The 12,311-nt window shown below is 53.8% G+C and overlaps 4 protein-coding genes across 4 annotated transcripts; 2 read left to right on the top strand and 2 right to left on the bottom strand.

Annotated features, from left to right (window-relative positions):
• Positions 1-1,630: 1,630 nt before the first annotated feature.
• Positions 1,631-3,446, top strand: EsH8_I_000043 (general substrate transporter; the record flags this gene model as incomplete). Its single annotated transcript, XM_083267456.1, has 5 exons — positions 1,631-1,779; positions 1,890-2,081; positions 2,141-2,632; positions 2,698-3,178; positions 3,243-3,446. 5 exons carry the CDS (start codon positions 1,631-1,633, stop codon positions 3,444-3,446), a joined length of 1,518 nt encoding a protein of 505 aa, XP_083117894.1.
• A 271-nt stretch (positions 3,447-3,717) lies between these two features.
• On the bottom strand, positions 3,718-4,080 carry EsH8_I_000042 (uncharacterized protein; the record flags this gene model as incomplete). Its single annotated transcript, XM_083267455.1, has 2 exons — positions 3,718-4,014; positions 4,078-4,080. The coding sequence occupies 2 exons, from the start codon at positions 4,078-4,080 to the stop codon at positions 3,718-3,720; spliced, it is 300 nt and encodes a 99-aa protein (XP_083117893.1).
• A 3,511-nt stretch (positions 4,081-7,591) lies between these two features.
• On the top strand, positions 7,592-8,887 carry EsH8_I_000041 (glycosyltransferase family 25 protein; the record flags this gene model as incomplete). Its single annotated transcript, XM_083267454.1, has 2 exons — positions 7,592-8,104; positions 8,168-8,887. 2 exons carry the CDS (start codon positions 7,592-7,594, stop codon positions 8,885-8,887), a joined length of 1,233 nt encoding a protein of 410 aa, XP_083117892.1.
• A 1,192-nt stretch (positions 8,888-10,079) lies between these two features.
• Positions 10,080-11,185, bottom strand: EsH8_I_000040 (alpha/beta hydrolase; the record flags this gene model as incomplete). The annotated part of the gene is made up of 2 exons (XM_083267453.1): positions 10,080-10,245; positions 10,296-11,185. The coding sequence occupies 2 exons, from the start codon at positions 11,183-11,185 to the stop codon at positions 10,080-10,082; spliced, it is 1,056 nt and encodes a 351-aa protein (XP_083117891.1).
• Positions 11,186-12,311: the final 1,126 nt, after the last annotated feature.

The raw sequence follows: 12,311 nt of genomic DNA, 5'->3' as shown, positions 1-12,311 counted from the left end.
CAGTCGTGTGGGGAAGTACCGGAACCTACGCGGCTGTGATTGGAGCGCATACCTCCAACACTAAAGCTTGATTCTCCTCCAATCTCATCAAAGTGACGACATTGGCTGTGTTAAGCGGGGCGGGGCGGGACCGGCACTCCACAGCCCAATGAAATCATGTAAGCGCGGTACGTATCCTCTCGGTCTGAGCTGCACGCAAAAGAGCAACGTACCCGCTCATTCATGGGGCCATTATCCATTATCCACGGTGCCAACGGCCGCCAGAGGAAGAGAGGATCCCTCTTCGACACCAGTACGGGTTAACACGGGATGGGGGAGACACGGATATGGATACGCAGGGCAGGCAAAAGAGGAGACAGATTGATAAGTGTTGCCTTGCCTTACGTGAAGCGAAGCGCGCTGCCGAGTTGACAGTGGGGGGGGGAGGAACACTACCCGTATCCATCCGTCATGTCATAGCTGGCTAGCTGTACGAACAAACAAATGTCGGCGGCGGACACCATACTATGCTACAGTAATACTAGGCAATATATGGGAGGGTCCTCTCCCCGCTTGCCGACGTTTTCGTAGCCAACAGACTTTTTGCCAATCCCAGGGAGCGCCTAGACAAATGGCAGAGGCTTCGTTGCGCGCAAAAGAGGGTCTCCCGACTAACCCAGATAACCCGTGGCAAAAAAGTTGTCCGTAGTTCTCCATGTGACTCGCTGTTGCGCCAGTCTGGCCCAGTTCTACCAGCGTTCTCGGATGATCGAGCCACATGCAGCTGGCCAAACAATACCGAAGCTGCCTGTCGCTTGTATTCCAGCGTGTCCGCGTCCGCGTCGGTGTCGGTGCTGATGAACCGAGCCGCCATCCATCCCACTTCTTTTTTTTTTATTTTTTTAACACTTCCTCGGCCACTCCACGCTCGCTCCCCCCAATCCCGGCAACTTTCCCCGCATGCCCGCGTTCCCAAAAGTATGGAGATTGGAGAAAAGGCACAGGTGCCAGACGGGCGCTTCTCCAATGCCATTTCGACTCTGCCTCCCCCCGAAGTGTGCAAGCTTGTCACATCACACGCAACCCTCCCCCAAGCACTAGCACCCGCGCCGCCAGTTCCAGCAAGCTGGCGCGAACTTGGATCCCGGCACGACCTGGGGACATGGGGTTTGGGTCCGGGGCAACCGTCACCGATGCCGTCTTCTAACGGGCTGGCTGCCCCCCGGAAATGCCAGGCCAGGGGTCTCTTGCCTCCGCCTCCACTCGCATCCCCCAGCAAACTCGACCACCGACTGACCGCACCACGTCCAACACTCCCTCACAATTCGCTGCGCTAGACGCGAACCCATGCCGCCCGTACTTTGGGGACGAAAATCCGCCTGCCTTCGATGCTCCCAAACTGCTGCGGCCTTCGGGACAAAGTGGATACGGGCACGGGGAAACATGGGGTCGGCCGAGCAATCTATAAAGACGCGACGATCCCTTCTTGCTGATGCACCACGCGAGACGGTTCCATTGCAGCTCGACGAGTCGGTTTGGTCCTAACCCTCTGAAACCTTGTGTCTTGGAACTTTTCATTCCCGACCAGCCTGCGACGACACCACCGACCACCGATAGAGAGCCCTTCCCCCCCCCTCATACTTGGCCCATCATGGCTCTCCCTCCCAAGTGGTACCAGTTCCTTGTGAGCGTCTTCGCCTCGCTCGGTTCCTTCAACTACGGTTATGATTTGGGTGTCATCGCCTCGGCCATTGCCTCGGCTTCTTTCAAGACCAAGTTCGGCAACGATCCCAATGAGATGTATGTCGCCCCATGAGGTCGTCCCCTCTGCCATGCCTTCCTTACCCTCGTTCGTCGAAGGAAGTTGCTGTTACCGACTCCTGTGGACATTGGGCTAACTCCGACCTCAGTGGTGCAGTTGTCTCCGTCTTCACCGGAGGTGGATTCATCGGTGCTGGCCTGGCCGGCCCTACCGGTGACAGACTCGGCCGCAAACTGACCATCCTCATCGGAGCCTCCATCTTCGTCCTCGGCGGTGCCCTCCAGGCCGCTGCCCAGTCTCTCGCCTTCCTCTACGCCGGTCGTGCCCTTGCCGGTATCGGGTAAGTCAACCTCGCAGCCCAGAGTCGTTCTCACAAAATACTGACTGGCTCCTTTGCAGTGTCGGTTTCTTGACCATGATTATCCCCATGTACCAGGCCGAGCTTTGCCACCCCAGCATCCGTGGACGAGTCACCGCTCTGCAACAGTTCATGCTTGGTGTCGGTGCTCTGGCGGCTGCTTGGATCTCGTACGGAACCTACATCGGATTCGCCGAGGACGACAACAACCAGTGGCGTGTCAGCTTGGGTATCCAGTGCATCCCCGGTGGTGTCCTGGCTCTGCTCATTCTCCTGTTCCCCGAGTCTCCTCGTTGGCTCATCGACCACGGCCGCGTCGACGAGGGTCTCCAGACCCTGGCCAACCTCCACGCCCAGGGCGACGTCAACGATGCCTGGGTCCGCGCCGAGTTTGACCAGATTCAGGAGTCCATCGCCGTCGAGCACGAGGGCTCCGCCAAGTCTTACAAGGAGCTCTTCACCGACAAGTCCTGCTTCCGTCGCCTCTTCCTTGCTTGCGCTATTCAGGGCTCCATCCAGATGACCGGTGTCAGGTGAGTTTATGAACCCCCCCGCGTGCGAATGATTCGGAGCGCCAGACTGATCCGTCGTCCTCCAGTGCCATCCAGTACTACTCCGTCGAGATCTACGCCAAGGCCGGTATCGCCGGTGACGAGTCTCTGCGCTACCAGGCCATTTCCTCCGTCCTCGCCCTCGTCGCCCAGTTCATCTGCATGATGTTGATTGACAAGACCGGCCGTCGCTGGCCCCTGATTCTCGGCAACATTGCCAACTGCATCTTCTTCATCATTGCCACCATCCTGCTCGCCAAGTTCCCTCCCGGCTCCCCCAACGCCAACTCGAGCACCTCCTGGGCCTTCATCGCCATGACCTGGCTCTACAACTTCAGCTTCAGCTCCACCTGCGGCCCTCTCTCGTGGATCATCCCCGCTGAGATCTTCGACATGAAGACCCGTTCCAAGGGTGTCTCCATCGCCACCATGACCTCCTACGCTTTCAACACTCTTATCGGCCAGACCACCTCCGTGGCTCTCGACGACAAGAACGGTATCGGATGGCGCTGGTACATCCTCTTCATTGTAAGTCCATCGCCCGCGCTCCACGTTGTCCGGGGCCAGGTTTGCTAACCCGTTTCGTCTGCAGGTGTGCAACTTCACCAACGCCCTGTTCTTCTGGGCCTTCCTCCCCGAGACCGCAAGGCGTCCTCTTGAGGAGATGAGATTCCTCTTCACCGAGGCTCCTCTCTTCGTCCCGACGACTGACATGTCGCTGCTTCAGAGCCACGACCTCGAGCGCAGAGTCGAGGCTGTCGAGGAGAAGCAGACTCACGAGACCGAGCACCTTTGATCGGTTTCCATAGAGTCACACACTCACACAAACACACATAATACCCACGAATACGTCGTACCCTAATGTAACATTAAGCGTCCTCGTCTGTCTACAGACGCAACGCCCCCCACCGTAGAAATCCAAGAGCTGCCCACTGGGTATATACTTGTACAAACTCATGTTCCCAACGCCTTCTTCCCTGCGTGTCGTGCCTCCCGCTCGTGATTCAGTGTTGCCCAAATCCATTGGCACTTTGTTCCCCCACTTCCTCTAAGACCGCTCGCTTCCATCAGCGATAACCATGCGACGGCTGCGGCCGTGAGACGCCCGAGTGATGGCCGTGTCCGTATCCGTGCCCGTGCCCCGACTCCATCATGGACGGGCCCTGGCGCTGCCGGCCGGGCATGAACCGCGAGAACATGCCCCCGCCCCCGCCGCCGACCGGGTGCGCCTGGCGGCCGCGCTGCTTGCGCTTGTTTCGGAAGCAGCAGCAGTAGCAGCACAGCACCCAGAAGGCGATGAAAAGGAAGCCGGCAATGGCGATGCCGACGATGGCGCCGGTGGCGAGGCGTCTTCCGCGACCAGCCTAATTCGAGTCTTGTTAGAGTCCGAACCCTTCTCGGCTGGGCCTCGCGGGGGTCTGACTTACCATTGTTCAGGTGCGTGAAATTTTTTAAACTCTTTTTTTCTTTTTTTGGTTTGTCGAGTCGATTTTATGGCCGTGTGGGTAGATTTGTCGTGATGCAGACTGTCGAAAGAATTGTTTCCTGTGTGGTTTTGTTTGATTCACACGAGCGTTTGTTGTTTGATGAGAGACTCCTTGTGCCCACCAACATCCAGCCGCAACCACATCCTTATATCATATGTCGTCCCATCCCTCCTGGGCACACGACATTGTCCGGTTTCCCTGTCCCTGCAAACAACGGCACGTCATGAGCATGGCTGAGAGACGCTATGGTAGCGGTAACGCGTCAGCGGGTAGAAGCTTGGTGTGGCGCACCTAGCCGCGCCCAGTTTGAGGAGCAAGGTTTCCCCCGTCTTTCATAGCTTCAGTGTCGCAGCGAACAAGTCATGTACCAAGCCGCGCACGGCTCCGGTGCCGTCTGGTGCCACGAATAGCTCCACGGTGACTTCATCGTGGCACTTGGCTGGCGGGTTGACGCGTGGCTGGTGCTTCGGTGGGGCCGGTCCGAACGGCACTTTGACGCGGCGCCAAGGTGGGTCGGCAATTCGGCACTGCCGGTGGGATTTTGGGTGTTTATTTCTATCGGCACGGCCGAGACGGGACTGGCGCTGGAGTGAAGCAAGAATGATGTTTCTGCAAACTTGGCATCCGACCGATGCCCCTACATCGACGGTTAAAGTGTGAGCCTCGCCTTGTTTGTTAGTCAGAATCGAGAATGCGATTTACACGCGATTGGCGTAGTTGAACAACCAAGCGGCGAGTGTGGAAGTGTGGAGGACCTGAAGCTTGGAGATATAGGCCAGAGCCTCGAGGGAAAAGATGAATTATACCTATTTCCACTTAAAAAAAAAAAAAGAAGAAGAAGAAATCCTTTAGACACGGTCCGTCATCCTTTTAAAGACTTCATCAAAGTGAACCGGAACGGATTGCCTCGCCGCGGGTTTTGAGGACCTGGATGGGTCCTACTATATCACGGCACCTTGATGATGGCTGATTTTGGCATCCAAGACGGAGATAACATGCAATGTAAATTTCCAGGGTTTTTCTGTAGATTGCCGGTGGCCAAACGAAAACCTCTTGTGCAATACCAAGCCTAGAATAGAGGAAGGAACCTTCCGAAGAATACTGCCACTACCGGCGATGGAAGTTTGCCGAGTTCCGAGTATTTTGCTGCTTATTAAGACGATGTCACGGGACTAGGCCGATTGATTCGCATGGCCGGGCAAATGCTGCCATCACGTGATTGTCATTTTCGCAGGTATCCGGAAAATCACATCGGGGCGATACGGGGCACTGGAACTTCGTGGTTGACATCTCCACAAGGTTGCCGAAAGCCGTAGTGTACACTACCTAGAGGGGCGCGGCGATAACACGACAGCCACCCTGGCTTTTCAGTGGGTTGCCATAAGGATCCTGTGGGGGCCAGCCAGGCGCGCGAAAAGCAAATACGGGGGGAAGAAAAAAAAAGGCTTTACAAATGAAATGACAAGCTCAAGGGATTGCTGAGATTGTTCAGTGACAAGCACAGATGCCAGTGTCGGATAGTGGTTGCGGACGGAGCCGAAACCTAAGGTAGGGGATGGCATGAGCTTAATAGAACGTCAACGGCCGGACTCTCAATTCTTATGAGTTTCTGCAACCTTTTTTATTTTTTATTAGCACCGCTAGCTGCACCAGTCTACCACGTCTACATTTCGATGGCTGAGGAGCTTGCAGCATAAAGGGATCCTGCAGGCAACTGGATCTTCGCTTTGGATCTTTTGTTAATGCATCCATTTTTATTTTCTTACTTGCTCGTATTCGGATGGCGCTTGGCCGCTTACGGACAAGAGATTACATCTTTGCTCATTGGGACCCTGGAGAATTTTCTGGCCAGCTCGCCACGCTCAATTTGCACACCCTTCCGAACTGCTGTACCGGCAAACAGAGGCTCCAGGCGGCGACGAACCAAATAAGCCCACGGCGTCAGCAATGCGACGAGCACAGGAGCGAGGACACGCTCTCCTTAGCGGCTCAAGACCCTGCCCATGTCCAGCTTTGAGGCGGGCCTTGCACTGGCAGTTCAGCTGTCTTCACTGCATGAGCCCAATGCTCATGGTGATCTTTTCCCTTCGAGGATTCATTCATTCATTCACCGAATGAACTGGACGGATCGCTGTTCAAAATGTAGGCACACACCGGCACAGTCGTTGAACCGCTGAAGCCTGGTCGATTTTTAATCTTCTGTTTTAATTTTGCCTGCCACGCCCATGTCTGGCCGGCCCCTCTCGGTCCTATCCCCTGCATGAGCGAGCGCATGCACAATCCAAGCGATTGCTGTGTAGCTGACAAGGGATTCGGGGCTCCCCACCACCAGAATCTCAAGTCTCAAGGTGAACCCCGCAAGAGGCGTAGTTTGCTTTAGGTTCGAGGCAAACCCTATTTTTTTTATATTCCCATTCAGAATCCCGTTTTCTTTGTCTGTTTGCTATTACCGCCGTTACAAATACCCATGTTCCGAGATAAGACAATGCACCTCAGTCCGTCTCGCCTTAAGAGGAGTAAAGCGGTTCCTTGGCAATGCAACCCTTTCTAGCTCCCTTCAGGGTCGACGGCTAGGCTGCCACTTTGCGATAATCTTCCCAACACAACATGGATATGACCAAACTTCCTCATACAGCAAACAGCCCCAACCAACCCACTCTCGATCGGTTCTGGCCTCCTAGGGCCAACTTTGACCAGCATACCTTGGCACGTCTCGGCCTCTGTCGCTGACTGGCCCATCATGGACCCCCCTTTAGCCTGCTGCCTCTAGTCCTTGGGTAAGCGAGACTCCTCTCATGAGGCACAGCAATACACGATGGAATCCTTCAGGGGGGGCTTCCTATCACGGCCAATGGCATGGCCTCAGCTAAGTACTCGGGCGCGGCCCTCTTTTTGCGCCTCTCTGTTTTTGCATCCCCCTCTTCTCAGGTATCCATCCCACCCGGGGCGCCCTTCTTTCCATTCTTCTCATCTGTGAGAAAAGACAGGACGAACTTGGAGCTTGTCGGAACAGTGAGACTCCGCCCGCGCCATCAACACTATCTTTGTTGGTGGGATCGATAACCGTCGACGCTTGGTTTCTCGAACTAGAAGATCTCGGCATCTTATCGTGCGTTTGCCTTCTCGGGCGCCAGTGCTAGACTGAAAGTAGCGCACTCACCGACCAGCCTCGATCGTCATTCCCCTGTTGGTCAGCTCATCTGTCTGTCGCCTCCGCCAAGCAACGGGTTCTACCTTTTTGCTCTCACGCGCCTCGATTTCATTCGCGCCCATTTCCGCCCCCCTCTCTTTCTCTTATTCCTTCACCCTGTTACCATCGCAGTCACGAACACCATCTCGCTCGAACAGCCCGGGCAACGTAAAAGCCGTCTCCCGCAGCCTCGAACCGAAAACCTAGCGAACATCTGTTGGTCGAGATAGCAGACTAAGGCGCCGTGCGCCCAGCATCGCATCCATGCACGCGGAGGGTTCCTGGTCCCCCTCGAAAGAGTCGTCCGAATTGCCGCGGTCGTCGTCGACGTCGCAGGCATCCGTCGGAGTCATGTTCGACGCCCAACGCCAATCTTTCCTTGACCACAACGTATTCAAGACCGTGAGGAATCACTTGCCGTCCCGCCTCCTCAGCAACCGCCGGCTTGCAATCGCCCTCGGGTCGACATTCTTTCTCGTCATCCTCATCATCGCGGCGGCGAGCACGGGCTCGCGGCCGCCCGTCGTTCTCGAACTCAATGCGGCGGCCAACCGCACCTTGGGCTTCGGCTCCATCGAAATGATTAACCTGCCCATTCGCCAAGACAAGGCGGACGCTGCCACCGTGCAGGCGTTCCTGTCTGGTCTTGACATCAATATCGTGGAGGGCGTCAACGGCAGCCGCCTCGGCGAGGTTGGCTTGCCGCCAAGCAGTATCCCCGATGAGGAGCCGGGTTTGTCTGGTGGCGAGAAGGGCTGCTGGAGGTCCCATGCGAACGTACGTTGGCTCATACTTTATCATCATCTCCTGGCGTAGGATCTAACTTTTCTTCTTTTCTAGGCTTGGAGTGCCATGCTCCGTGCCAACGCGGAAACCGTCCTTATTATGGAGGACGACGTGACCTGGGACATCAACATCAAGGAAGTCATGCGGCTCGCTGCTTCCCATCTGCCCTCTCTCCTGAACGGCACCGGCATGCTCGGCCTTAACCCGACAAGGAGCTCTCACACACAGGCTCAAATCGACCCGTGGCACAGCCGCCAGTGGGATTTGATTACTTTCGGTCACTGCGGCGACGGGGACGGGTGGAAGTCGGAACGGGTCAAGTACGACGACCCTTACACGAACGGCGAGAAGAGCGAATATTTTGGCGTCGGTCTTAAGGGAGGCCGTCGCATGCTGCGTCGAGCCGGCGGCATGACCTGCACTGGAGCCTACGCCGTCAGCGCCCGAGGCGCCGCGAAGCTGCTGCTGCGAAGCGGCTTCGACTTGAATCTCCCTGTCGACGTCATCATGAACGACATGGTCAGGAACGACCAGCTCCGGGCATACAGCATTTGGCCGCCACCAGTCGTCCAGTGGCGATACCGCGATAGGCTGGGCATGTGGGGATCCATGGGCAGCGATATCCGGGTCGAGCACAAGGACAAGGACCGCAGCGGCTGGGATGAGGCGCACAAGCAGCACGATGTTTGGCAACTCAAGGGCGACACGAAGGGCCTGAAAAACCCCGCCATCAAGAGTGCATGGGGTATGCTGATCGGCCATGACGACGACTAAGCGGTGCATTAGCGGGTGGCATCTCCGGTTCGGTTGAGAATTGGGCGGGCGTATTGGCGTTGTTCGCACACGGGTGCATTGAATGATTGTCCCCATATCTTGTACATGTGTACATACTGTAACAAAAATAATTTCAAAGTGGGCTGATATGACTTTTTTAAACATTTCTAGCGCCTATCAGAATATTCTTTTAATAATTGTTGCGTTTTCGACGGCTTCCCCGCAACTTTGCAACACGTTATTTCGTAATTAAAAGTCACTTGGAAATGGCGTTTGTACTGTCGTGTATCCACTATTTGCCAAGCTACAGAGTCTTGACAATGTTGAATACCGGCATAGGGTGCTGTCGGTGGCTAAGAAACGTATATTCAGGAGAATCCTGAGGCCATGACCGCTTTCGGAATTCAACGGCTTTAGTATAAATCAGTTGGTGCCATCATTATAACAGGGAGTTTCTACAATGCATGCTGTGTAACCGCTATGCGATGCTAAAATCAAAGTTGCGCTAACCTATATGCGCCAACGATGGGAGCTTCAGCCACAGCTCATAGGAGTCAACTGTGACGACTACTGACGACACGTGGAGAGCAGATATCATGAAACATTTAACGTTTTTTACACGTCGTTCAGATGTAAAATGTAAAGAGAAAGAGAAGGTATCCATGTAAACGCATTCGGGATTCAAATGGCCATTTCTGTGTCTTTCCTCATGGGAAATATTGCTTCTTGCATCAAAGTCTCTGTCTGAACTTGACGTGAAGACAAGGCGATATCGCCAGCCCATGTCATGTACTAGGTACCCCCTTTTCCATTGTGTAGGAATCTTCCGCTCTTTAGAGAAACGACGCTTGAATCAGTTAGTTTGTTGCGGAGTGAGCAAGGCATAGGGTTGGAAATCCCCGTGGTACCCATTTGAATAGCTACCCAAACGACATCTTTTCAACTGCATAATGCTAATTGGGCCGTGTTTGATAAGTGTTCATTGTTAAAGGCCACACTTATTTTGAAGAACAGTTCCATAGTATTAGTTGACAAAGTAATACACATATATTCATCTCATTGATGTTAATTGTAGGTTGAAATATAAAGATTCCGCAGAGCGTCTTGGTCTAGAGCAAAGAATATAGTTTCTCTCTGGACAGTATAACAGAAGAATATGTCTCTCCCTCAACATTGCCATCCTCATGCATGTTTAATGCTCATGAATAATAAACTCGCCCGTAGTAGCTGGCTTTGTCAACGCCCAAGTGATTCCGTTGTCTGTCGTGTTGTCCCAATGCTTTGATTCCGACAGTTTGTCACCAAATCTTCGGAACCCATGGGGGACGCCTCTGAAAATGTGGACATCGGTTGGGACACTACACAACTGATCAGTCAAGTCGGCGTCAGATAGTGAAACATTACTTACCCAGCCTCAACAAGCAGCTTTGCATACAGTAACCCCTCGTCTCTCAGTGGATCCAACCCGCAGATCCCAAACGTCGTCGGAGGAAGACCTTTGACCTGGTCAAGGGTGGCATTGCCGGGGTTCAACCTTAGATCGTTGACGTCTGGGTTCTCAACTTTGAGCAGACTAAGGAACAGATCGATCATTGTCCTCGGTAGGATCGGCGCATTCTTGTTCTCAGTGTAGGACGACACAGAGGGGTCCTTGAGCTTCTTCAACTGAGGTTCATAACAGTCGACGTGATTCAAGCAAGGGATCATTAACACCTGGCCAGCAATAGGGGGCAAATCTTGAGCAACCTTGCCTAGGTGGTGTGCAAGCGTGAGAGAAGCCGTGAGTTGTCCACCAGCGGAAATGCCTCCCACAACCACCTTGTTGGCGTCGCCACCAACCTCGCTAATGTTGGAGTGAAGCCAGATGAAAGAGTCCTCGGCATCATTCCACGCCGTTGGATAGGCGAACTCTGGCGTGTGTCGATAATTGACATTGAGTACAATGACGTTTGTGCTGATAGCGATGCGGGAGCTCGTCACATCTTCTGAGGCAAGCGTGCCAAAGAGGAACCCGCCGCCATGGAAGTAGAGATAGACAGGTAAAGGTCCGTCGGGCGCTGCTTTGGGTCGATAGGTTCGGGCTTCGAGCGTTGCGCCGTCACGGGTGGTAATTGTCCAGTCATGCACGGTGACTTGGCTTGCTAGAAGTTTCATGCCTTCTGCTGCTATCTCCTCGCGGCCTTTGTTCGCCGCGGCCTGAAGTTCTGATATAGGCAGGTGAAGTGGCAGCGGGGGCAGCCCCGCCTCGACAGCGAGCCATTCGTCGCTTGGACCGCCGTATTGCGAAAAGTCAGACATGTTCTCTGTTTGAATATAATTCTAAAATCGAAGACGGCGGCCCTTTGTCTTGTTTAACTTTGTCTAAGATGCAAACACTTAGACAGTGTTGAGCATGTTCCGGTAGATGTTTCGAGTTCGGCTAGAAATTCGGTTGACGGCAATACCGACGATTAGTAATTAGCGAGAGGGGTAACGATGCCGCACGCATACAAGCTGCTTCCCCCTTCCATGCTTTGAAGCCCATGTAAATCATGCATTTTTTCCTGGATTTTCGTAATTTTTTCAATACAAAGATGATTGTAATTTCTGCGAAACCTTTCTGCAGGTACTTGGAGATGATGCCGAGGTACCGAGGCGGCATTCTACAGGAGAAGACACTTGGATTGGCCAATTACCCCGCCATCCTCAACACCAAGGGGCCAGTAACGTTGGCTTACATAACATCGGATGCTTTGTCTCAGTTCCATGAGCCTCGGCATGGTGTTCTGGTGTCCGAGCCACAGGGAATTCCCCAAATGGGATGCCTGCGATGCCGATCCAAGCCAAGTTGCAAGGCGAGATCCACTCCTTTTTGCTTGTTGAAAGTTCGAAACTTTATATAAAAGTGTTTACAGATCAAATAAAGAGTATGAAAGGAGCATCTTCTTATTTCATTCAGTTTCTCGCCCGGTAAATACTCAATTGAGTGCATAAGTTATACCGTCGGTTTATTATAATAGGCAAGATGGACATCCCTACCGAACCTCCCTCCCGATCATTGCGAGGCAAAGTGGCCATTGTCACTGGTGCCGGTTGCGCAGGAGACGGTATTGGAAATGGTCGAGCTATCTCCATTCTACTAGCTGACGATGGTTGTGAGGTGGTGTGCGTCGATAGAGAACTGGCTTGGGCGACAAAAACCTGCGATATGATAAAGTCGAAGTCCGGACGAGGCAGAGCGATTGCAATCCAGGGAGATGTAACATCTATTGAAGACTGTGAACACGTCGTTCAACAGACGTTAGCAACATTTGGTCGACTTGACGTCCTCGTCAATAATGTGGGAGTAGTTGGTGCCCCAGGCACTGCGGTTGAAGTAGATATGGAGCAGTGGGCCAAAGGACTTGAAACCAACATTTCCAGCATGGTCCTCATGTCAAAACAT

This window comes from Colletotrichum jinshuiense, chromosome 1 (assembly GCF_051148585.1).
Source record: "Colletotrichum jinshuiense chromosome 1, complete sequence".
NCBI classification, from domain to species: Eukaryota; Fungi; Ascomycota; class Sordariomycetes; order Glomerellales; family Glomerellaceae; genus Colletotrichum; species Colletotrichum jinshuiense.
Note: the sequence above shows the minus strand (reverse complement) of the source record. Positions and strands in the feature narration are given on the sequence as shown.